This window comes from Narcine bancroftii, chromosome 1, assembly GCF_036971445.1.
Source record: "Narcine bancroftii isolate sNarBan1 chromosome 1, sNarBan1.hap1, whole genome shotgun sequence".
Lineage (NCBI taxonomy): Eukaryota > Metazoa > Chordata > Chondrichthyes > Torpediniformes > Narcinidae > Narcine > Narcine bancroftii.
In genome coordinates, this window is record NC_091469.1 from 455,159,621 (window position 1) to 455,187,270 (window position 27,650).

Below are 27,650 nucleotides of genomic sequence, written 5' to 3' on the forward strand. Positions count from 1 at the left end.
AATTACAACTATGACCGGGTACTGGCTTCCATTACACTCGACCAGCACAGCCCTCACCAGCTCACTCACTCAATACTATAGGTTGAAGTAAACAAACACCCCATCATCAGCACCAAAAGTTTTGTGCACCCCAAAGCGGTTCAGCACTGTTCACTCATGGTGAGTCCATCCAGTTGCAAGATATCCCTGGTATCCAGGTCACAGTCGGCTGAGATTCTGGGCTACTACATGGTATAACTAACTTTACGGGGCATTAATTACAACAATTTTAAACTGTTGGTCATGCCCCAGCTTTGCATGCCGATAATCCTGGGGTTGGACTTCCAGAGCCACCGCAAGAGTGTCACTTTGGAATTCAACAGGCCTCACTTTCCGTAACCAATTTTTAAACTATCCACCCCCCCCTCCACACGTGACGAATGGGTACACTGCGTCCTACTCACAGCATCTGACATGGAGGCTCTCCAACCTCCAGGTACGCCTTCTGCCCCTGTTCACTAACCTCACCCCGTCTGCAAGCAAATCGCCACCAAGAGCAGGGGGATATAACACGGCAACAGGGCATTTATCAAATCAGAGGTGCAACGGTTTCTGGCTGAGGGCCCAGGTCATGGTGATCAAGAACGGGGGAAAAACACTGCAGGTGATTGACTACAGTCAAATTATAGACCGGTTCATGTAGCTGGATGTGTACCCTATTCCCTGCACTGCTGATATGGCAAATCAGATCACCCAATACCAGGTGTTCTCTACAATTGATCTTTGAGAGAGAAAAAAAAAATCAGTGTACCATTCTCCCAGAGGACTGTTAGTATACCACATTCGAGGCGGACGGTCGCCTCTACCACTTCCTAAGGGTTGCCTTCGGGGTCATCAATGGAGTCTCCATTTTCCAATGGGAAATGGACCAAATGGTGGACCATAATAGGCTCAAAGCCATGTACCCATTCTTAGAATATGACCATTTGCAGCCATATCTAGGACCATGACACAAACCTGGAGAAATTCCTACAGACAGCTAAGGCACTCAACCTCACTTACAACAAAGCAAAGTGCATGTTCCGCAAATCACACCTGGTCATTCTCGGTTGCACTGTGGAACATGATATCATTGGGCCAGATCTCAACCGCATGCGCCCCCTGATGGAACTCCCTCTGCCTTGCAGCCTCAAGGCCCTAAAGAGGTACCACCTCACTTACAACAAAACAAAGTGAGTGTTCAGCAAATCACTCCTAGTCATTTTCGATTGCATTGTGGAACATGGTGTCATTGGGCCAGACTCCAAATGTCAGGGATTGCATGCAGAACTCCCTGTGTCTCGCAGCCTCAAGGCCCTAAAGAGGTGCCTTTGGGTTTTTCTCTTATACAGTGGGTTCCCAATTACACCAACATGGCCCGACCCCTGGTGAAAGCCACAACCTTCCCATTCCCAATGGAAGCTCAGGAGGCCTTCGCCCGTATCAAAGGGGACATCACCAAGGCCACAATGCATGCCGTGGACATCCACCCCCTTCTAGGTGGAGAGCAATGGCTCTGATTTTGCCCTAATGACCACTCTCAACCAAGCAGACAGACCAGTAGCATTCTTCTCCCGCACCCTCGTGGCCCTGAGATCTGACACTCAGAAGGAGGCCCAGGCGATCATTGAGGTGGTGTGCCACTGGAGGCACTACCTGGCCAGTAAGCGTTTTACCCTGCTGACTGACCAATGTGCAGTCGCATTCATGTTCCACAGCAAACAGCGGGGCAAGATCAAAAATGATAAAATCCTAGGTGGAGGATAGAACTCTCCACCTATAATTATGACAACCTATACCAGCCTGGAAATTCAACAAGCCCCCAGATGCCCTGTCCTAGGGACATGCGCCAGCTCACAGTCCAACTGACTCCAATCCCCCCACAATGACCTCTGCCACCCCAGGGACACTAGGGTTTTTCATTTTGTCAAAGCCAAAAACCTCTCCTACTCCATCAATGTCCAGACCCTGACTAGAAACTGCCAGGTTTGCATCGAATGCAAACCACATTTCTACAGGCCCGACAAATCACATCTGATCAAGACTACTCAACCCTTCGAGCACTTGAGCATGGATTTCTATTGGAACCTGCACTTTCTCTACATTGTTGGTGAGTTCTCCTGTTTTCCCCTTCACCATCCCCTGCCCAAATTGGACCATGGCCACTCTTAAAAAGGTGGCATCTTTGCCCTATTCGGGTACCCAAGCTACATCCACAATAATCAGGACCCTCTTTTATGAGCAAAGAGCTGCGACAGTACCCGTTGGTGCGGGGAATAGCCACCAACAGAACTACAAGCTATAACCCCCAGGGGATGGCCAGGTGGAGCAGGAGAATGCTATGGTATGGAAGGCAGTGTTTCTAGCTTTAAAGTCCAAGGGTCTACCTGCCTCCCGATGGCAGGAAGTCCTCCCCAATGCCCTTCATGCAATCAGATCCCTCTTGTGTATTGCCACCAACACCACACCTCACAAAAGACTATTTTCCTCACCCAGGAAATCAACACTGGGACAATGCTACCATCCTGGCTGATGTCCCCAGGCCCAGTCCAGTTCAGGAGGCATGTACAGGGCCACAAAACCAACCCTCTGGTCAGGAAGGTTCACCTCCTCCGCGCCAATCCCCAGTATGCCTATGTGGCATACCTGGACAGTCACAAGGAGACAGTGTCTGTCCCTGACCTGGCCTGCGCAGGAGACACCGAGACTACCATTGCTCAGCACCACCCACCACACCCACTGAACCCCCTGCACCCAGGCACTTTACCCAAACCCAGGCACCAGCAGTTATGACCAGTACAGCCGATCCCCACCACCCCACCTTGACTCCCAAACTGTCAAATCCGCCCTCACCCTTGGGTACACCAACTACCAACGTACTCCCACCCAACCAGGAACCAGCAGATGTGCCACTGACGGCCTGGGATATTTCTTTTAAAAGAGGTGGTGAATGTGTATACTGTTACTTGGTTACTAGCACTGTGCATATGTTTGGTTCATATGGCTGGCCCACCTTCCTTCGGTGACTCCACCTTCCTGGATTCCCCTAATAAAAGCAGCAAGCCAAATCCCTCCCTCAGTACAAGTTCTGGGATCAGGCCAGAACAGGAGCATGCTCCAAGTCTTATGGTATGAAAAGCCTGTCGCCCTGCAAATCCAATCTTTTGGTATAATTGTGAGTGTGTATCATCCCTCAATTTCTGACGCTCAATCAAAAACAATTCAAGTTCCTGCCATCTCTTCTTATAGACAAAACTTTCCAATCCAGGCAAACATCCCAGTGAAACCTGTACCAAACCATACTCCCTGTAATTAGAAGAATAAGAGGGGCCTGAAAGAAACATACAGAATTATGAACTGATAGTCAAGATGGAGGCAGTAACATTGTTTCCATTCGTAGGTGAAACTAGAACTAGGAAACATAGCCTCAAGACTTAGTGGAGTATCTTTAGGATGCAGATGAGGAAATGCTTTTCCCAGAGAGCAGAGAATCAATGGAATTATCTGCCAAAGGAAACAATAGAGACTGCCTCATTATGTGTATTTAAGAAACTGTTAGATATATGTTTGCATATTTGGAGAATTAAGGGAGAAAAAGCAAATAGGTGGAGGAGAGTCTATGGCTAAATCAGCCATAATCTGATTAAATGGTAGAGTAGGCTTGCCGGGCCACATGGCTTACTCATGAACAGTACAGGCCCCTTGGGCTTAAGGTGTTGTGCCAACCTATATAAACCTACTCAAAAAACCAAACTTTCCTTACCTCATAACATTCTATTTTACTTGTATCCATGTGCCCGTCTACAAGTTTTTTAAACATCCCCATTGACCAGCTTCCATCACCACCCCTGACCACACATTCCAGACACCCACTACTTTATCCCTGGCGTACTCCTAGTAAAAACACAGAAATGCTGGAGGAAGTCAGCAGGTCTTGCTGCATTCAACGAAGGTAAAGATATATAACTGTCATTTTGGACCTGAGCCCTTCTTCAAGATAAAGCCCTTGAAACATATCTCATTTTCATGCATTGAAACATGAAATACAATGTCAGAAAGTGTAGAGCACTTTAGTAGGAAAAAAAACAAGCTAAATGGGGAGAAAATTGAAAGAAGAGGAAAAAAAAATCACGAGATGAAAAGAGACTTGGGAGTCCTCATGCAAATTACCTGAAGGCAAACTTTCATATTGAGTTGGTGATGAAAAAGGCAAATGCATTACTGGCATTCATTTCAAGAGGAGTGGAATAGAATGGCACAGCGCCAAGGATCAGGATTCAAATCCCGCAGTCTTTAATGAGTTTGTACTTTCTCCTCGTGTCTACGTGGGCATCCTCCAGGTGTTCCTGTTTCATCCCACCATTCAAAATGTACTGGGATTGGAGATCAATTGGACGGTACATATTCAAGAGCCAAAAGGGCCTATTACCATGCTGTATGTCTAAATTTAAATGAGCAGGAATGTAAAGTTAAGGCTTTACAAGATGATGGTGAGACTTCATGGAATATTCTGCGTAGTTTTGGGCTCCTCATTAAAGAAAGGATGTGCTGATGTTGGAGAGGGTTCAGAAGTTCAGATTTATTGTCAGAGTACATACATGACATCACATACAACCCCGAGTTTCCTTTTTCCTTCAGCATAGCACAATTACCACTAATTGGTAGCTAAAAAAATGTACACAGCTTAAACATATAAAAAAAGAACTGTAAACAAATAATGAATGTAAACAAATTGACTGTGCAATACAGAGAAAACAAAAAAAGAAAAATCAATAAAGATTCCGAGAATAAAAGGGTCATCATGTGAGGAATGTTTGATGGCTTTCGGCCTGTACTTGCTGGAATTTAGAAGCTGGGGGGGGGGGGGGGGGGTAGGGGAAATTTCATTAAAACATTTCAAAGTTGAAAGATGTAGACAGAGTAGATGTCTACATGGTTGTTTTCCATGGTGGGAGACTCTAGGTCAAGAGAGCACAACTTCAGGATTGAAGGCTGTTTACTTAGAACAGAGATGCATGCTAAAGTATTTCTTCAGCCAGATGGTGATGAATCTGTGGAATTTGTTGTGAAGGCCAAGACATTCAATGAATTTAAGGTAGAGATTAATTGATTCTTGATTAGCCAGGGCACCAAAAGTTATGGGGAGAAGGCCAGGCAGGAGGGCTAAGTGGGAAAATGGATCAGCTCACGATTAAATGGTGGGGCTGAATAGCCTATTTCTGCTATGGTATTGTCCACAAGTCAGGAAATCGAGGATCCAGTTGCTGGGAATGGGGAGAAAGAGCACAGTTTCATAGTCTGATTGTCTAAATTGATACCATACAAATTTCCCACGTGACACAATGTTCTGCACTTCTGATTTATTTTAACACAAAATGTTTAGATTTTCGCACTACTTGCTGTGCTTTGTAGCTGTTGACTTGGTTGGATACCATGCCAAGGGTGTTTTATTTTTTTATAAAACTGTATCCATGTACAAGTGACAATAAACAATTCAATTAAAAAAGTATACTGTGTAATCTAACTCGTGCAACAGGCACGAGAAACTGCACACATTTCTACTGGAGCACAGCAAGGGAATTAATCGTGGTCTTCTTAAACTCTTAAGAAATTTGACAACTGACAGTGAGTAACAAAAGTTAGTGATTGAAAACTATGGTATCTTTCCCCTCATATTCAAATACACTTTTAAACATCTTGATACTATTTGCCTTCCTAAATGCTTTTTGCACATTAACTTTTATTGGTTCATATACAAGTATATCAACACTATTCACAACCTAAATAATAATTTCTTTTTGGAAACAGAAACAGGCCCTTCGGCCTATCAAATCCATGCCAAACTATTATTCTGCATAGTCCACTGAGCTGCACCCAGACCATAGCTCTCCATACCCCTGCCATCCATATACCAGTCCTATCTTCCCTCAAATTAAAAAAAAATTGAACCTGCAGAAATCGATGACCTCATTTATCAACATAAATGCAGCTCAGAACCTCATACAAACATTCCCCTTTCCCTCCATCTACACCTCCTTCCGCCCAGGTAAATGCAACCAACATTACTGAAGGATCCATTCCACATTGGACACCCTCTTTTCTCCCCTTCCCATCAGGGAGAAGTTCAAGAGTGTGAAATGGCAAGCTTTATGATATGGAGGAGCTGAACAGACAGACCCCACAAGAACGCCTCAACACAATCCTGTAAATCAACTGAAAAATGCTGGAAAAAAGAGAAAACATAGCATAAAAATCACCACAGCATGGAAAAATAGAGCTGCCCTCCTGGAAACAGAGGAGACTGATGGGTGGAGATGAGTGTCATCGGAGCTGCCACACAGGAGAGATGGGATGCAGGAAGAGCTCGACATTATGGTGGAGGGCAGACCAGCACCAACAATTGCCGACGTGATGGACTTCATTCAATCGCTGGCTAATAAAATTGAGACTCTAGATGGGAGGATCCAAAAGATAATGAAAGGAGAGGGCGAAGTGAAGATTGCACTCGCCACTCTAACCAACCGCATAGCAACCGCCGAAGATGGAGAAAATTGAAAATGATACAGATGCCTGGAAAGTTGAAAGAGAGAGACTGCTGGAGAAACTGGATTCACTGGAAAATTATAACAGGCAGCAGAATGTAAGGATTGTGGATCTAAGGGAAGGGGTGGAAGGACAAGAATCGTTGGTTTCTTTTGGGAAATGGATCCCAAAGATCCTTGGAACAAACAGACATGATGATTCATTGTAATTAAGAGGGCCCACGCAACCTCCAGTCCCTGACCAGGGCCAAACTAATGCCCACGCCCAGTATTGACAAGACTGCATAAATATTAAGATAGGGAGATGATACTCCACAAGGCCAGGAAACACAATGGGCCACTGATAGATGGTGTGGGGGCGGGGGGGGGGGGGGGGAGAGGGTGGAGGATCAGCTTTTTCCCGGATTTGAGTGTGGAACTGGTCAAGAAGAGGAAAGAATTCCACGTCATTAAAAAGAACTCTACAGACAAAAAAAAAATTGGATATGTGCTATTATACCCAGATTGACATGCCAGGGGGTGAAAGAAAATATTTTTAAAATCCCCGAGAGACAATGGAAAATGAAAGAAAGACCCGAAGGGGAGATTGAAGAGCAAAGAAAATAGACTAAGGGACAAAGGGATAAGGAAAATAATTAGATATCCTTTTTTGACAGTTTTTGTATAATGCAAAGATGGATAACAAAGCAATACAGCACATAATTTAAGGGATGTAATAAATAATAGGAGGAGACAAGGACAATCGATGTAAATATATAATGAAGAGTGGGAAAGAGAACCGAATAGAAAGTTAAAAGCATCAATGAGAGTGGCAGGTGGACCCAGCTTGAAGGGGTACAATGGCACCAAGGTGCCAAAATAAAATGGAGAAAATTTAGTATATATAAAGAAGGGATTTGGGGTTTTCTTCTGTCTTTTCTTTTTTGTGTTTTTGTTTCAGCAGGAAAAATACTTGAAGTGAGGCATATACATGGCTATAGAAAAACATATATGGGCTTCCAGAGACAGATAAGCATAAACATAGATATCAATGAATAAGACATTAAATTCACTAATATAAATGGATTAAACAGAAATATCAAAAGAAAGAGTTTTGGCACATTTCAAAAAGTTCAGATATAGCATTTGTACAGGAAACACATCTCACAAAGTATGAACAGACCAAACTAAAACAAGATTGGGTGGGACAAGTAATATCGTCTTTATATAGTTCCAAGGTGAGGGGGGTAGCCATTTTAATAAATAAAAATAATCCAGTGATGGTGAAGGAGGTAGTAGTGGATCCAAATGGATGATATATTATAGCACACTGTCAGATCTACTCAGAGGCTTGGTCACTTATTGACCTTTATGCACCAAACAGAGACGATGAGCTATTTATACAAAGAGTCTTTCTTAAAATAGCTGGAGGTCAAAACAATGTTTTAATTGGAGGAGATTTCAGTTTTTGTTTAGACCCTATATTGGACAAATCCACACACACAGTGACAAAAACTAAGGTGTCAAAAGCCATTCCAGCATGTATGAAGGATCTAAACCTAATAGATGCCTGAAGACTGTTGCAGCCCCACACTAGAGACTTCTTTTACTCAAAACCCCATGATTCTTTCACCAGAATTGACTATTTCCTAATGTCGCCACAGTTCGAATGCAGGACGGTCGAATCGGAGTATTTAGCTAGATTGTTATTGGATCATGCACCTTTGGAACTGACGATGATGCCAGTAAAACAGGCATTGTGTGCCCGATGGAGATGTGCAGGGGCTGGTAGTCATGGTGGGGAGCTGGCTGATGGAGGACCTCAGTTTTCTTCAGGCTGACTTCCAGGCCAAACATTTTGGCAGTTTCCGCAAAACAGGACGTCAAGCGCTGAAGAGCTGGCTCTGAATGGGCAACTAAAGCGGCATCGTCTACAAAGAGTAGCTCACGAACAAGTTGCTCTTGTGTCTTGGTGTGAGCTTTCAGGCGCCTCAGATTGAAGAGACTGCCATCCGTGCGGTACCAGATGTAAACAGCGTCTTCATTGTTGAGGTCTTTCATGCCTTGGTTCAGCATCATGCTGAAGCAGATTGAAAAGAGGGTTGGTGCGAGAACGCAGCCTTGCTTCACGCCATTGTTAATGGAGAAGGGTTCAGAGAGCTCATTGCTGTATCTGACCCGACCTTGTTGGTTTTCGTGCAGTTGGATAACCATGTTGAGGAATTTTGGAGGGCATCCGAGGCACTCTAGTATTTGCCAAAGCCCTTTCCTGCTCACAGTGTCAAAGGCTTTGGTGAAGTCAACAAAGGTGATGTAGAGTCCTTTGTTTTGTTCTCTACACTTTTCTTGGAGCTGTCTGAGGGCAAAGACCATGTCAGTAGTTCCTCTGTTTGCGCGAAAGCCGCACTGTGATTCTGGGAGAACATTCTCAGCGACACTAGGTATTATTCTATTTAGGAGAATCCTAGCGAAGATTTTGCCTGCAATGGAGAGCAGCGTGATTCCCCTGTAGTTTGAGCAGTATGATTTCTCGCCTTTGTTTTTGTACAGGGTGATGATGGTGGCATCACGAAGATCCTGAGGCAGATTTCCTTGGTCCCAACAAAGCTTGAAAAACTCATGCAGTTTGGCATGCAGAGTTTTGCCGCCAGCCTTCCAGACCTCTGGGGGGATTCCATCCATACCTGCTGCTTTGCCACTTTTCAGTTGTTCAATTGCCTTATATGTCTCTTCCCAGGTGAGGACCTCAAAACGTTCAACCAGTTTACCTACCTCAGCTGCACCATTTCATCGGATGCAAGGATTGACAACGAGATAGACAACAGACTCGCCAAGGCAAATAGCACCTTTGGAAGACTACACAAAAGAGTCTGGAAAAACAACCAACTGAAAAACCGCACAAAGATAAGCGTATACAGAGCCGTTGTCATACCCACACTCCTGTTCGGCTCCGAATCATGGGTCCTCTACCGGCATCACCTACGGCTCCTAGAATGCTTCCACCAGCGTTGTCTCCGCTCCATCCTCAACATTCATTGGAGCGACTTCATCCCTAACATCGAAGTACTCGAGATGGCAGAGGCCGACAGCATCGAATCCACGCTGTTGAAGATCCAACTGCGCTGGGTAGGTCTCGTCTCCAGAATGGAGGACCATCGCCTCCCCAAGATCATGTTATATGGTGAGCTCTCCACTGGCCACCGTTACAGAGGTGCACCAAAGAAGAGGTACAAGGACTGCCTAAAGAAATCTCTTGGTGCCTGCCACATTGACCACCGCCAGTGGGCTGATATCGCCTCAAACCGTGCATCTTGGCGCCTCACAGTTCGGCGGGCAGCAATCTCCTTTGAAGAAGACCGCAGAGCCCACCTCACTGACAAAAGACAAAGGAGGAAAAACCCAACACCCAACCCCAACCAACCAATTTTCCCTTGCAACCGCATCTGCCTGTCCCGCATCGGACTTGTCAGCCACAAACGAGCCTGCAGCTGACGTGGACATTTACCCCTCCATAAATCTTCGTCCGCGAAGCCAAACCAAAGAAGAGAAAACAGGCATTAATGTATAAGTGGTGACTAAATCCTATGCTGTTGAAAAAAGAAGACTTCAGTACATTTATAAGGGAACAAATTAATGTATTTTGTGAAACTAACTGTCCATCTACTAACAACAGTTTCCTGATATGGGACACACTAAAGGCCTACTTGAGGGGGCAGATAATATCTTACGCTAAAAATGTCAAGAAAAAACACATGGTGGAAATTAACAATGTGGAAAAAAAAATTAAAGAAAGAATATCAAAAATCCAGCTCAAAGAACAAATACAAAACTTTAATAAGTAAAAACTTAAATATAATACAAACATAATGAGATCAAAGCAAAAATATTACAAATTGGGAGAAAGAGCACATATAGTTTTGTCTTGGCAGCAAAAGGTAGAGGAAATATCAAAGACGATCAGCACAGTTCAACTGGAGTCAGACACGATGTCTCACGATCCAAAAATAATTAAATTACACTTTTAAACAATTCTACACAAAACTATACAAATCAGAATCATCACAGGATCAAACAACAATAGATGACTTTCTGAATGGAATTGAGCTGCCGATATTGAGCCATGAGGACTAGATGAGGTTAAACGCACCCCTCACTAGGGAGGAAATTTTTAAAAACTTTGGAACTGATACGAGCCAATAAATCTCCAGGGGAAGACAGTTTCCCACCTGAATTTTACAAAAAAATTTAAAGATTTCTTGATGCCACTCATGATGGGAATAGTTAATCAAGCGGCAGAGGCAAAGACTCTCCTGGACACCTTTTCAACAACAATAGTTGTGATGTTAACCAAGAAGAAGAATGATCTGTTAAAACCTGCATCTTACAGACCCACCTCGCTATTAAATACAGATTACAAGATAATAGCCAAAGCACAGGCAGAGAGATTGGGCCAATGTCTCCCAAAATTAATAAATCCAGACATTCTGCTGATTATTTTGGAAGATTATTCAATACAATACATCTGGCACAATTCAGAGTAGATCCCAGTGTAGCTGTATCTCTGGATGTAGAAAAGGCCTTCGATAGATTGGAATGGCCAAATCCATTAAAAGGAATAGAAAAATTTGGATTGGGACAAACATATATTAATTGGGTAAAAACATTATATTCTAAACCACAAGCAAGGATCATAACAAATGGCCAAATTTCGTCGACATTCCCCCCAAGTAGATTCAGCAGACTGGGTTGTCCACTGTCTCCAAGGTTGTTTGTATTAGCTATTGAATTATTAGCAGAATATATTAGGAAGGACCCACACACAAGGGGATTCAAGGTGGGCCAAGCTGAATATAAAACTATTCACAGACGATGTGCTATTATACTTGACAGAACCAGCTGAGTCATTGCCCAAATTGCAGACCACCTGTAAAATTATAGCATAATCTCTGGATACAAGATAAATTTAGAAAAAAGTAGGATTATGTTGACTGATTCAGACTATGAAAGATATAAACAGGGGAGCCATTTCAAGAGGCAATCAGGTAGTTTTAAATACCTAGGGATAACAATGGATAGAGATTTGGGAAACATACAAACTCAACTATACTCCTATCCTTGGTGGGGGTGGGGGGGGGGGGGAAATCAAAAGACAATTTAAACAGATGGAGAAGCCTGTCTATCACTTTGATGGGCAGGGTAAACTATATCAAAATGAAAGTGTTGCCGAGATTACAGTATTTATTTCAATCCATTCTTATTTATCTACCATGAATTTTTTTTTTAAAGATTAAATGGAAGCATAAGAACTTTCCTGTGGAATGGCAAAGTCTCCGGGATTTCCATGGAAAAATGGATGTGGGATTATAAATTGGGGGAGATATGATTACCTGATTTTAGGAAATGTTACTTAGCAGCCTAGTCAAGGTTCTTTGCATCTTTATTTGAAGAGGATGAACCACCAAAATGGGTTGACGTAGGATAACATAGTATGGGGAGGGGGTGGTGAAAGATTTCATTTACAAAACAAATACCAAATTAATAAATTAAAGAACAGATAACCCCATCCTAAAACATCTGGTGAAAATCTGGAAGGAAATTGATGTTTCTATTGGTAAAGAGATTGTAATATCGCCAAAAGCACCCTTGATACGTAACGAACTGATGCCTATGAATTTAGGTAACAAAATTCTGGATATTTGGCACTGAAAGGGGATCCGAATTATTGAAGACTGCTATGAGAATGTTCATGTCTTTCAAACAACTGAAGGATAAATATGATTTGCCTAATGGAACTTTTCACTACTTACTTCAGTTAAAATCCTTCATGAAGGAAAAATGGGGCCCTACCATGACTCCACCTGAAGGATACAAGGTGGAAGGCCTACTTCGACTGGGAGGCACTCTCAAATTTATATACAGAATGTACTTTGTACTTCAAAGTGAGAGCCCAAAACCAGACCTGCAAAGATCGAGGGAGAGGTGGGAGTCGGACCTGGGAATAATGTTCGATGAAGAGTGTTGGTCAGATTTATGTAGGTAAAGGGTAACATCGATGATCAACACCAGACTAAGATTGGTACAATATAATTTCTTACACCAATTTTATCTCACGCCACAAAAATTACATAAAGGAAAATCAAAGATATCGGAAATATGCTTCAGGTGTGGGTTAGAAATTGGTACCTTTATACACGGTGTAAAGGTGAGACCCTTTAGGCTGGAATGATCTAATATATTAACTAGGATTATGGGAACAGATTTCCCACTGGATCCAGAGCAGAATTTATTGGGAAATTCAGAGAACATAGACAGAACATTAACTAAATTCCAACTTAAATTTGTAGATATTGCCCTGTCATTAGCAAAAAAAAATGCATTGCAATCACCTGGAAGTTCGACTCCCCCCTACTCATCACTCAACGGTCCATGGAGATACACAACTGTGTGCCCGTGGAGAAAATAGCACAAGAAATAAATACGATACATTTGCCAAAATATGCCAGCCTTATCGAGAGCACTTTGGTGCGCAGCTAGAGCAACAGCGCACAGTTCTAAAAAGCTAACAAAATACATAAAGATAACAGCAATGAAGCACGTCAAAGAGTTGAAGTAGATGAGAAAGAATGGTGGCATGTTGAATTTTTCTTTTTACAATTTTTTGTTTGTCACTTTAATTGTTTTAGTATTGTTTAATTTTCAAAGTTCTGGGGGGAGGGAATGAAATTGGAAATCTATTTAGTATTTGTATCTGAGAAGTGAATTATAGCAAAAAAGGTGTAAATACGTTAAAAAGGATTGTTTTTTCAGATGTGATTCTATGTTTGTTTTGGAAAAACGGTAAATAAAATTTTCATTAAAAATGTGAAATGGCATACTGACAGGGTGAAAGGCAGTTTCTTCCCCGCAGCCATTTAGGCTGCTGAACAAACCCCTCAAAATGCTGTCATGATGCCCTTGCTATGTACTAATTGAGGCTTTTTTCCATTTCACCTCTATTCTGTAACTGCTCATTTTTCTACTTGTACTGCTATGTAAGAGTTGACCTGCTAGACTGCTCATGGAAGTCTCACAGTACAGGCATAACGTGACAATAAACTCAAACTGCATTCCCTCGTCCTTTCAATTAAGCTGCTTTTTCCACTGAAGCCCCTCTGTACAGGGAAACAAAACTCCATGCTTCTCACACCATTGGCACTGTGGGTTGAATCAATTTGGTTTGATTTCCCATAACCACCTCATCAAAATTGTTGATCAATGCCACAGCATTGATCATTGCTGTATCTCAGTTGTCCAAAACCACAAAAAGAGGTGATCAAGAAAACTGACAAGACTAGGGCAGTAGTAGTTGTCATGGTTCCACATGGAAAGCTGGTGTGGAAGGTCATATTGCATGGGATCCTAAGTGAGCTGGTCAATTGGATAGTCAAGTGGGAAAGAAAGGAGGACAGCCTGTGATTAGACATGTGCCGCAGGTATTCATGCTGGGTTTGCTGCTGTTTGTCATTTACATTAATTACTTAGATGATCATGTAGTTACATGACTGTCAAGTTTATTTATGACACCAAAATTGGTGGTATGGGGCAACCATTCTAACAGGGGCACCGCACATTTAAAGGCGGGGGGGGGTCACAGATCAAAATCCTTAAGATGTATAGGGGACATGGAAACTGAACAGATAAAACTTTTTTTTGTGGTAGTAAAGATCTTTACTGCTGGGCTTTGGTTTATAGTTGCCAAGCAACAAGATTTTTCTCAAGGGTGGAGGAATTTGAAAACAGCCTTGAATGACCTAGATAAACAAAAAATTTAAGAACATAGTTGCCTGTACAACTGATGGCACCACTTCAATGGTTAGATGATACGGAGGTTTCATCACACGCCTGACAAATGTTATATCTTCAGTATTTACTGTTCATTGTGTAATTTATAGGGAAGATTTAGTAGCTAAAAACTTGGAGGGCTTAGGTTTAAATGCTTTGCTTTTAATTGTCATAAAAACTAAACTTTATAAAATCATATCCCTTTCAAGACTATCTATCCCAGCAGCTGTGTGAATTAAATGATGTACATGTCCAGACACTGCTGCAGCATATCAAGGAGAGGTGGCTGTCCAAAGGAAATTGTCTTTATTGTTTTGTTGCTTCCTTGCTTTTTCAAAATGTCCATGGAGAAAAATTTGTTGATGCAAAGGCAGACATATTTTATCTGGCAGATAACTTTGACAAATTCAATTGAACAAGACCTTGCAGGCTAAACACAATGCCTCATTAATATTACAGAGACATTGTTTCCTTCCTTCAAAAGCTGTCTATTGGAGCAATATCAGACATCAGAACATTTAAAATTTCCAAATCAGAAAATGAATGCACAGGCACTAAAGGACAATGACTTTACTATTTATGTGAAACACCCAAGCAAAAACACACAGATCTGCAAGATAGATATAATGATCCATTTGAGGAAGAATCCACTGATGTTAATACAGAAATTCAAGAGAGGTTGATTGATCTCCAGGGTGATATAATTGCATGCCTCAAGTTCAATCAATTTTAAAAAGATTTTTGGGTTCACAGTGATCTGCTGAATAGATTTCCAAAACTTTGGGAAAAGGCCAAAATATTTTTCACTGCCTTTCCTTCAACACACTGCACTTGGTTGAATGTGGATTCATGAAGGTAGTTTCCTTGACAAAATCCAGGAACAAACTTGATATCACAACATGAGGTGATCTTCGACTAGCTATTTGGAGCCTGATTTCAAAAAAGAACATGCACAGGAACATCAAGCTCAAGGATCTCACTAAAATTTTCATTTTATAAGAATTATTTTTATTATTTTTTTTTTTAAAGTTCATTTGATTAAGTTTTCACATCTTCAAGTTTATGCTTAGGTTCCCTAATGACTCATTGTGTATCATCCATTGCACTCCAAAATGTTTTTACAATTTTCTATAATATGCAGCAAGTTCATGTTTTCTTCTTTCCCACATGTTCAACAAGAATTATTTCTTAGTCTATTTATTCTTGAATAACAAGCCACAGTCGTTACACTCAGAGTAAAAGCCTGGTTTTCTTTTCACCTCACAAAAAAAAAACCAACAACAAATATTTATTTTGCACCAGTAGGCAGAAGTATAGAAGAAACAATCTAAACTTGAATGCTTCACAGGGAAGGGGGACAAACTTTGAGCAGAGCCCCAAGGTGCCACAGCCAAAAGAGGTCAAGAATAGCAGTTATGCAGGACAGTGAAGAAGGTTATCTGAGATTATAACAGGATCTAGATGAATTAGGAAAGTAGGCTAAGGAATGGCAGGTGGAATTTAACTCCAACAATTGTGAGGAGTTCCATTTTAATAGGATAAACCAGGGCAAGACTTGCATGGTGATAGGTAGGGCTCTGGGGAGTATTATAGAACAAAGATAGGTACAGAGTTCCATGGAAGTGGTGACACAGATAGACAGAGTGTTGAAGAAAATACTTGGCACACTTATTATCATTGGTCAGGGCATTGACTACAGGAACATCACTTATCAACCGTTCAAGGAATTGGTGAAGCTGGACTTGGAGCATTCCAAGATTCAGGAAAATGTGATCAAGATTGGTCAGCTTGAATTATAAGGAGAGGCTTTCCAACTTTTCTCCAAGTATGCAGGAGGCTTGCTATAGAGATTCATAAAATCATGAAGGGCATAGATAACAGAGTCACAGACTCCCCTGCCACCCCCCTCCCCGCCGCCTTGGGGTATGTTAAACTATAGATTCAAGGCGAAGGGGGAAATATTTGAAATTGACACGGGACACCTTCACAGTGGATATATGGAACATGCTGTCAGAAGAAGTATTGAAATGGGGACAGTTATAACATTCAAAAGATATTCATGCAGGTACATGGATAGGAAAAGTTTTGAGGCATGTGGTCTGAATGTAAATTGGGCTTAAAGGTCGGTTTCTGTGTTGTAGAACTCTATGACAATTCTCCAACCATTATAATCATAGAGTAAAGTTCTACAGCACAGAAATAAGCCCTTTTACCCAACCCATCCATTCCAACAAATATAGTCCCATTTGCCCATGTCCCTCTCAACCTTTCCTATCAATGTATACACCTTTTAAGTCTTTTCCCTCACTCAGTTTAAATCTATGCCCTCTCATTTTAAACTCCCCTACCCTGGGAAAAAGATTTTGACTAGTTATCTATGCCCCTCATAATTTTTAAAAACTTCTGTTAGGTTCCCCCCCACCCCCCTCACTAGCCTCCTACACTCAAGGGAGGAAAGTGCCTGCCAATCCATTATACAACTCAAGCCCTCCAGTCCCATTCTCGTGAATCTTTTCTACACCCTTTCCAGCTGAATTCCATCCTTCCCATAACTGGGTGACCAGAACTGAGCACAGTACTCCAAGAGCTGTCTCATACATATCTTTCATAGCTACAGCACGAAGTCCCTGCTCCTATACTCAGTGTCATAACACATGGCAAGCTTGCCAAATGATTTTTTCATCAACCTGTAAATTGTGTTACCACTTTCAAGGAACTATGCACCTGTATTCCCAAGAATTCTTTTGTTCTACAACACTCCCCAGGGCCCTAACGTGGACCATGCAAGTCTTAACCTACCAAAATGCAAAACACATTGCACTTAAGTGTTAAAGTTCACTTGCCTTTCTTTGGCCCACTTTCCCAATTTATCTAGACCATATTGTAATCTTAGATATACTTTCTCACTGCCTATCACTGGTGGAGTATGGCTCAGGAGGGCAACTTCTAGATGATATTCCACATGCTTTTGATGCCTTGTCCTTCCAGATGATGGAACTGGTGGGTTTGAAATCAACTTCTTGCCTCTCCATATTCACTGACTTCATTGCTCCTTGATGCCATTCTTTGTCAATTGATGTTGTGAGCAGTCACTCTCATCCCACCTCTGGAATTCATCCAATTTGGAATAAGCTTTGATGAGTACTTGGGCCAAGTGGTCATGGTGAAATAAAAACTGGGTACTGGTGAGCAAGTTATCACAAATTAAAAGCAGCATGGTTGTACTATTGTCACAAAAACAACTTATATTACTTTGATGATGATCAAATGTGGATTGGTTGGTAGTAATAATTTTGTCCTGATTTTTATGAAATGGATACATCCAGGCAAATTTTCCAAGTTAGCATCCACCTGACATCATTCTACTGGAATAGCTTAGCTAAAGTGTAGCTAGTCTGAACTGCATCTTCAGTACTTCAGCAAAGCACACTCTAATCCAAAACATTTGCTAATGGATTGCTTAGAACATCAGGGGAAATGGGTGCAATCACTAAGAACCTAAAAGAACAGTGTTCCCAAGAAAATGAAAAATCCCTCTGAACCCTGCAGTGGCCCATGTAAAGTCAGCCCACCTTTGCTTGGCACAAAATACTTTAAATCCTCAATTTAGACTTCCCTCATGCAAGGCTGACCAGTTTCAAGCCTTGAAAGTGTAAAACACTTTCTTTATTAGCATATTGCAATCATGCTGTACAAACCTAAATTAATGGAGGAACGTTTAGGGGAGATATCAGGGCTAAACAGAGTTGTGGGTGCCTGGAATGCATTTCCAGAGATGGTAGTGCAAGTTGGAACAATAGAGGTATTCAAGAGACTCTTAGGCATATAAATGAAAAAAAAATTGGAGGGTTATAAGGTAGGGAAGGTTTCTTTTTTTTTTGTTCAGTCGACACAACATCTTGGGCTGAGGGATCTGTACTGTGCTGTTCATAAGAAAGGCCTAACACTATTCTCAACCCCAAAATTAGCACTTGTAGATTCAAACAGTGAAATGTAAATTTACTGTGTCAATCAGCAGCAAGTGCAATTGGTTCATTAGTTTCTGGAAATTCTGAGACATAGCAATTCACAATGGTGATCTTAAATCATCCCTTTTCAACTATTTAATCTCTCACATATAATACAAATTAAAAGTCCAAATCATTGAACGTTTTTGTCTAAGATTATAATCATTAATCTAAATATCTCCATCTTTCCCTGATTTTGTTTTATCTGGTTATTTTCCGATTTTAAAGTCACTATAGAAAACAAGAAACTTTTGTGAAATAAACAACTGCTCATACAACCCAATTCAAGTTCAGTAAATTAGATCAAAGCAGGCACAGCTTGATAGTTAATAAGAACATAGGAAATAAAAGCATGAGGAGATCAATCAGTTCTCCTATCTGCTTTGCCATTCATTAAGATCCTATACCTCATCCACTTTATCACTTCATACTAGTATCCCTTATTCCCCAAGTGTACAAAATCTATCAATATCAGCTTTGCCTGTGCTGATTCCATCATTGTTTTCAGCCCCAAGGTAGAAACATTCAAAAGATTTACAATCATCTGTGTAAATACATTTATGGTCATTTCAGTACTAATGCCCCTTGATTGAATGTTCCAACTTACTAAAATAGACATTCAAGATCTATTCTGTCAATTCTATTCAGAATGTTGTGCAGTATATCGGATTCTTCTGAAACCCAGTACATACAAACCCATCTCATAATTTCATTCCATAGCTGAACTGCACATTATCAATGAAATCCACTCTTCAAAGGAATTATATTACTTCAGTTACAGAAACAGTCCTCAAATCAAGTCTCACCAAACTTCAGAAATTTAAAACTGCCAATGCTGGAAACCAACAGAAAGTGTTATGGAGAGAAGAAAAAGATGCATCTGATCATGGCATCACATTGAAGGCAGCAGAAATTTTGGAGGATAGTTCACTCAGTGTGAAAGCAATAGGATGGAAGAGGAGGCCAAACAGAACCAATGGATAATCTTCCCTCCCTTTTCACCATTCCAAAGTAACTGTTATTTCAGTGATTCCTTAGTTCACTTTTCAATCTGCAACAACACCAACTCTCTTTCTCATAACATTTGTGATAGAGCAGTAACTCGCTTATAAATTCAGCGCAGAGTTCACAATATGGTTTCCTCTACATTGTAGGAATCAAATGCAGACTGGATAACAATTTCACAAAATGGCTCCATTCAGCCAGATGGGGCAGCTTAGTCTTTCTGTTAGCATCTACTATAATTCTCCATTCCTCCAAATTCCCTGACTTTGGCTTACAACACAATTCCAACAAAATCAATGCAAACTTGAGAGATACACCTCATCTAATAATGTGACATGTTACAGCCTTTAGGGCTTAAAAGTAAATCATAGATGTATAAGGCACAGAAATGGACCCATTCAGCCCACCTCAGTCATGCTGCCATGATTGGATGGAATGTCATTAACTATAAAATAACAGGTTTTTCCTTTTGCAAGTGTTGCTTGATATTTCCAGATTTATTTATTTAATTTTATATAAAGTTCACATTTCTAACAATGAGTGTTCTGTTTCTCACTATTTCAGCACTCCCCTCCCCATCCTCTCGGTCAGTTCCACCACCAATCAATCTAAAAGATCAACTTTTTCTCTCTACAAATGATGCCCAACTTGAGTATTTCTAGCACTTTGTGTTTTTTCACTCAAAAACTCCTATAACTAGCCAATGTACTTCTTTGCCTTACTTATTGCTTGATGTTCATGCATATTTACATTCTGCATCTCATCAACTAAATATTGGGAATGAGCCAAATAGCCTGAATATACCTGAGATTGTCTGATTTTGGAAGCTAAGCAGACACAGGACTGCTCAGTGCTTGGAGAGGAGACTGCTAAGGAATACCAGGTGCTGTAGGTTTCTGTGAGGGGTGTTGGACAAAGTGGCCACTCTCTGTTTGCCTTGTGGTAGAAAAAAGTTAAAAGAATTTCATATATGTTATATTCTAAATGTATTACATGACCACAATGGAACCTTTACCTTCTATATTCATGATTTTTCTGCAATATCCATCACACAATTTTATATTTAAAGGCAATACATTTTAACCAAATGAATGCAACTATCCATGCTTGTGTAAGAATTGTAGATAATTAAAAAATCATGAAGTAATATTTTTCCATAATGTGAAAGGTCTGCATTTAAAGTTAAAACAATATTTCCTTACCTGCATTTTGTAATGTTTCAATATTTTGTGGCCTTGTTGCAAGTTCTGCAATTGTTTGCACAAAGTGTGTTCTGGCCTTCTGATACTGTTCAAAAACTAAGGTTTAAAAAAAAAGTAAAAATGTTAAACTCAAGAACTAATATGCATAATGATTACACAAAAGGTCTGAAGGAACTCAGCAGGTCATACAGCATCCCTGGAAAGTAACAGGCAGTTGATATTTTGTTCCCAAGCCCTTCAGGTTTACCAAAAACCAGGCAGACACCCAAATATGGTAGTAGAGGGGAAGGAGGAGTAGCAAGGCGAGCAGATGATAGGTGGATACCAATGGGAGGGTGAAAAGTGAAAGGAGCTGAGGTGATGGGGAGGGGGCAGAGCGTTGAGAAAGATGTAGCCTTATGATTAAACAAGGATCCCAAAAGAATTCAATACCATCTGTTAAATTATGGGTTTAAATTCCAATCTGAAGACTTGGCAACGCAGAAAAAAGTATTGCTTCATATGAGAGGTTAACCCATTCCTTGCCACACTTCATCAAATGAACTTGCAAGACCCCCAAGGCCAAATTTGTTAATTTGTCACAAACCATCTGGTACAGCAAAAAAGGGTTCTTCTGCAAACCAACTAATAAATGATCTCCAACATTCACATAGCCATATAGTTTGGCTTTCTTAACTTACAGAACATACGACAGCAATGAGAAAGGAAGACAGATTAGCATCAAAGATTTGAAGAACTGAAGATCTCGCTGGATAGTATTCAAAGAATATCATCTTTACATTGTTTTCTGTGGAACTTTGTATTCACAATTTGAGCTTTTGATGGAGGGGCTGAAGCCCAGAACATTGGTTATGTATCTTTTTCTATAAAATACTGAGTTTCTCCAAGTCTGCAGACTTTCATGTTTTACCTTTGTATTCACAAATTGGCGACCTGTTTCCTAAACACTACGCTTATTAACTTTTAAGCCTTCGGGCACTATAAAGCATTTCCTGGCATCTTCCAGCAGGGCAAAGATACCGTGCTCTTCAAGTGCGAGTCTCTCTTTCACCGTCGTTGGGCCATCGCAGACGATACCATTCTGGTCAAGCGTCCTTCTGCCCACAATCAAGGACAGCAAAAAAAAAATCTCTCCTAGATCATTTCTTAAGGACGGCGAGTGAGGTCAGAACCTCTGAAACAACTTTTTTTTTTACCTTGCAATGCCAATCTCTGGGTCATGGTGGCCGTGGCGAGTGAACGAGGAGCAGCGCAGCCCGCCTGCTGCCCGCCGCCGCGCTCGGCCCAGTGTCCATGACAACCGCCAGCTCCACGGTGCGCGCTGCTCGCCGATTGCCACAGCGACGAACCGGAAGAGGATGCTCGCCAACCCCCCTCCACCCCCCCCCTCAGCAGAGGTCGTTACTTTGTCTTCGCGACGTGACATGCGCAGTCGGGTCCCACTTGCAGAGGGTTTTTTTTAATATACCGTCCGGAGGAGTCTCGAGTGGGATTCTCTCCCACCCAAAACAAAGGTGGTTGTCATTTAATTTGAATAAAGCAGCGAGATCTGGCTTTGGCTCTCTTTCAGAGTTGTATCCTCGGTCGACGTTATTTGTCCCGCCCCACAAGATCCACTGAAATGTGATGGGTTATGCAGATTTTTCCACCGTAAGAAGCATTGCTTTCATCTGAAGGGAGACGATCACTGCGGGCTTCAGGCTCAACTCCAGAAAACTTTGTCAACTCAATTGAGCGCGATATTTTAGTCACCAATGTTACATTGCGGCTGAACGAGCAATGTTTAAAAGCACACAACGTGTTTCAAGATCAATGCGGAAATCGTTGGTGCAGTCGTGCTCGACATGAGAGTTGTTCGCATTCTTGGCGTTTAACATTTGGTCAATCATAACTTTTGGTTTCTCGACAGTGGCCTGAAATGTCATTACATTCGTGTCCGGACGGTTGGACTTCTCGTTCTCATTCCTTTCATGAACCCCAGCGAAAAGTACTGCGCGAAGAGAAACATGTTCGATGTGTTTTTTTGATCCAAAGATCAAACGTGTACACTGCATGAACGATTACTTTCCAGAATATTGATGGCTTGTTTTTATTTTTGAAAAAAAAGGATTAACCAGTTATTCCAGAAAATGAGACTTTCCGCATAGATATCAATTTTAATGGACCAGTTATTCAGCATAAACATAATTTCACACAGAATCCACTATTTAAGTGAGCATGTTTTGTAACGAATATTTCAACATTTTATTTTCAAGGCCTTCTCGGTGTTCATTTCATTTTAAAAATGCGCATCTTTTGGTTCTTCTGTATTCGCGTCGAATGGAGATTTCCCCCTCTCTCCCCGAGGTTCCAACGATGCTTTGTTAAATGTTGGATTTATCTGCAGACTCTTCAGTTCCTATCTACTGGAATCAATAGATTTAAAAACAAAAACGGGATGGACAAATATACAGAGATCACTACAATTATGACTTAAAACTACATATTTAAATATGTACCGCTTCAAATAAACTTAGTATTCAGTGGAGTCCGACCTGAATGTTCAACTGGAAAACAATTATGAGACCCACACTCTAGTTTACGCAAATGACGCAGGCGCAAACGATGTCGGCACAATGCGGTGCAACTCGCTTCGTGAAAAGCGACAAAGTTTTGTTCCTTTTCTGAAGAATTAAACGCCATTTGTCACGGTTTCCAATTATATTAAAGCCGTCTCTTAATAATTGATATAAAAGTGCTTAAAAGAACTTACCTTTAAATTAAACGGTTCATTTGATCCACCAACGTGTGCATATCCATGCTTCCAAAGTGCCTGGGGTCAAAATAAAATTATAGGCGTTGAAAAATTCCAGCGGTTTTGACTAACCTAATGCATTCTTGGGGTAATTACACACCGATTTGGCGTTTCGTGTCCCGCCCTCTGCAGTGGAGACGTCACGGCAGCTTTCAGCAGTTTGTCATGATGAGATAGTTACTTAAGGGGAGGAAGGGGGGGGGGGGCAGATGAAATTTCTAGGCTACGTCTGCTTCATTCTGTACCTAGTTCGAGTTAACTATTGCGCTCCCGTTGTGGAAATTATACAATAATAAAATATTGAATATTTTTAACAATTGCAAACCATTCCCTGTGTATTGCAGTCAGTTTGTTTACATTTATTTTTGTTTACATATGTACATTGTGTCCGAGATTTTTTTTGCACGAGCAATTAATGGTAATTCTGCCTCTCCCGCAGGAAAAAGGATCTTAGGGTTGTATGCGTGTCAATAATTCTGAAATCTAATATTAAAAACTCGCTCGTGGCGTTTACAATATAAAACTGCATGGTAACTGGAAGATTTGCCTACATTTAAAAATTAAACGGTAGTATCGACTAAGCGCCGGAAACGATGTAATATTCACAAAAAAAATTAACCTTTCTCAAGACCATTTAATAGACAAGATGTCATAACACAGCAAAGGTCAACGAGAAATGGAATGTTTTGGTTTTGACAAGTTGCAATATGGAATTTCATATGTAGCATTGAGTCAGCCTATTATTTATAGTCGTATAGTCATGAAAAATGTTTTGCTGTCATTTCACAACCGTTAAGTGTTATAAAAAGCTGTAAAGAGTCAGTTTGTTTAATGATTGCCCAAATTTTCAGGTCTGACTGTCAGCGACCGTGGATGTTGCATCAATGGTAGAAACACACCGAAAAGCAGGAGAAACTCAGCCGGTCCTTCGGCGCCCAAATGCGACGTTTGGAGTCTGAGCCCTTTTTTCAAGGAATACGCATCTATGATAATGCGTAGTCATCGTAAACAACAGATATAAAAGCACTGATATCACAACCTTTCGGGTGGCATTTTTTTCTGGATCTCCGTTTCATCTCAGTGTAAACTATGGAACAATACCTGAGACATAGCATGGATTTTGTAAATTGATATGTTAAACTCAAAAGCACTCACCAAGAAAATAACAAATTAACGTTGTACGGACATGGAGATTGGTTCACAAAGCAAAATTATTTCTATTTGGAATTCGTTTATTTGTTTATTCAATCTGTTTTGGATTGTACTCATAAAATTACAAGGCCATGAACGGGAGCCCTATAACATCCCCAGCCCGTTCAAGGTTAGGTTGTAGCATTAGTGCATTAACCACTTCCTTCGTCCTCTGCCATTAAACTGCTTACATTATTCCCATCCCCCCTCCCCCATATTATCTTCCCCTCCCACCTGTACTTGCCTATCATTTACCAACTCGCTCTCATTCCTCCTCCCCCTCCCCCACCTTTTTAGTTCGGGCTTCTGCCCTCTTCCTTCCCAGGCTTGGTGAAGGGTTTTCGTGGATGCTGCCTGAACCACTAAGTTCCTCCAACATTTGGTGTTGCTCCCGTTTTCTAGAATCTGCCGTGTTTCTTGTTTGTCTTGAATGCAATAAGTTAAGCCATTTTATTTTGGCACTATGGTAGCTGAGGAAACAAGCAAGAAACTGCGACTGTGGTCATTTTCTCTTCCGGTGATGTGAATTCCTTAATAAGAATGATCAAATATGACCTCATTTTCAATGTTTAAATACGATGGGTTTTCAGTGCTTTTTTTAAAAAAAAACTTTCATAAGAGTAGGCTGCCAACCCAAATGTCTAGAAAGTATAGAACGTATGAAAGTATGAGGGGAAGGCTAGAACTGGGGAGAATAAGAGGGAAGGAGAAACAAGTGAATGCAGGTTATGTAAAACAAATAAAACTGCAGGAATGAGTCAGGATTCATTGGGAGAAATCGGGTCGATTTCCTTTATTGGAAAGGGAAGGATATAAATGGTGTAGAGGTGATTGAAAGGAGAAGGGGAGTGGTAAATTACGTATGTTTATTTAACATATTTTCGTGTTTGCCTGTTGCTTTAATCTTGTTTTGACTTACTGTCCGTAATAAAATAAATAAGTAATACAAACCAGTTGAGATACTACTGGTATTTTCCGGTATGCTCAGTTGCGTCGTGTTATTTCCCGAAAACTCAACCATGTAGCATTCGCAGAAATTCCTATCTTTACAGTTTGAGAGGAAAATAATTTTATTTTCTACCGCAATATTATTTATTTACGTTCACTTTGTATTTCAAAAGAGTAATCCTCGAATGGGCCGTAAATTCCGTTCCTGGTCTATCACTTCCAAGCAGGTGATGGCCATGAGTTATCATTCCGCTTGAAATTTAAAAAAAATCACGGCTGCAAACGTGTTATTTTAAACTTACTTAGAGGAAGTACCATGACCAAAAGAGTAACCTGATTCTTTACCTTAAAACAACATTCATTGATGTTCAGTTGATACAAAGGTTCCTTCGAGTTGACTGATTGATTGTCCATCGTCCTCTTACAAAGTTTAGGAAAGTGGTCTTCTCACATTCCGAACAAATAATGTTATGCCACCACAATTATCACTCTTCACAGCAGATCTTCTATTGCCGACCAGAAAATAACACATCCTGATATTAGCCTCATGAAGAACACAATGTTTACAAATTAAATAGCAAAAGTTAAGTACCCGAATGTGTATCCAAAATTTGACTTTCTTATCCTCGTCTTCTGTCTCCTGCCAAGAAGAGCAAGAAATGTAAGGACTGGGATACCAGTTTCGGGGAGGGGGCGGGGGTGGTGTTGGGGGAAGGGGGGGTTGAAACAAAAAATGTGACGTTTATAGCTACGCGTTTCTGTGTACGTTCTTACGTATTTTTGGAGCGCCACTTTTTTAAGCTTGTAAGCTGTTCTCACGTTTTCTGAACCCCCCCTATTTATCTGATACTGTATTCGTCCTTCCTTCTTGTATCATAATGATCACAAACAACAATTTAAATACGAATAGGCGATGTAGAGTACGACCGGTCACGTCATTATACAGTGTTAATGAAGCAGAAAGTTTCACTGAATCATCTTTAGGGTCTCGGGCGTGGGAGGATAGTTGGAGAAGGGTAGGCGAGGTTCATTGATTTTTTTTCTCTCTCTCTCGCACCGGAGACAGCTCTGATAATAAAGAAGTATTATAATGATACAGAATGTATCATTGGATGTCCTTAAATCCATCGCTATTTCAAATTAAGCAAAGGATACACTTAAACCAGTATATTTTAGAATTGAGCAAGGAGCAGCAAGCTAATCGCCGACCCACGAACAGCAAATACATTTACACGGCTAATAATAGAATTATTTTATTAATTCAGCTTGAGTTATGAAGATTTTATAGATAACTCTGATCACTGGGTTTGTTTATTCAGTGATTAGAGTTATCTAATGGTACAATGAACCAGGGGGAAAAAAACCTGGCTGAGTTGCAAACTTACATAAATAAGAAGCCAAAAGAACTCAAGGAGTTAAGAGAATCCTATTTGTCTTTTTTCTCTCCACGTATGTTCATTTTGCCCTGATAAACCCACTTCGACACAATATTCTAAAACAATTTATTTTCACACGTTGGAAAAAGAAAGCAGGGTGATTCTAATTGTATTTGCATGGAAGGCTGAATTTTCCTATTGCACATCGGAAACCGCCCACTGAGCCATGACAGCTGTGCTTATAGTTGAATTCTGCCAACACCGCTGATGAGCGTTTTTAAAAAAAAATACCCATTCGCTGGCTCGAAATCGTGAGATTTTCCGATTTGTCATTTCCTAACCCAATGCCTGTTAAAATTATTATAAAATCCAGTTCCTAAGCACTTGATACATCATTGAACCATATTGTACCCTTTGCTGATGAAGGAGAAACATTTCTCTCGTTGTGTCCAGATAATGCAAATAAATAGAGCAGGTTAAATCAATCGGCTTCCATTCGTTCGGCGAAAACGCTGTTCTGTTCACCGCATTGTAGCGTCTGCATTTCCAAGAGACCACGAGTTTGAGCATACAGGAGACAATTTTGAACGGGAACTGATTATAGTATAGTTTGTTAAGTGAAGTGCAGCAGCATATTTTGGTACCTGTGAGGTGTTTTGCCTGTTTTTTGTCTCTCCAATACATAAAATGATACAGCAATGTACATGCGACTCGATAATCTCGCTTTCACGTTAAAAGTTCATCTGTCGCCATCAGAATGCATGATA

The 27,650-nt window shown here is 40.9% G+C and overlaps 1 protein-coding gene across 5 annotated transcripts in view; it reads right to left on the reverse strand.

Moving 5' to 3' along the window:
- Positions 1-26,182, reverse strand: part of spag6 (sperm associated antigen 6) — a 184,794-nt gene extending 158,612 nt beyond the window's left edge. Inside the window, exons 1-4 of one of the 5 annotated variants that reach the window (XM_069914632.1) lie at positions 26,100-26,182; positions 25,853-26,013; positions 23,327-23,386; positions 20,575-20,670 (exon numbers count right to left, since the gene is read on the reverse strand). Coding sequence is in view for 2 of the 5 variants with exons in the window: in XM_069914628.1 (XP_069770729.1) it covers positions 20,575-20,670; positions 21,771-21,795 (121 nt within the window). In the remaining 3 variants the exon portion in view is untranslated. Of the gene's footprint in view, positions 1-20,574; positions 20,671-21,484; positions 21,679-21,770; positions 21,885-23,326; positions 23,500-25,852; positions 26,014-26,099 lie in introns of those variants that run through there. The other 4 variants (XM_069914631.1, XM_069914628.1, XM_069914629.1 and 1 more) reach the window with 4 other exon arrangements.
- Positions 26,183-27,650: the final 1,468 nt, after the last annotated feature.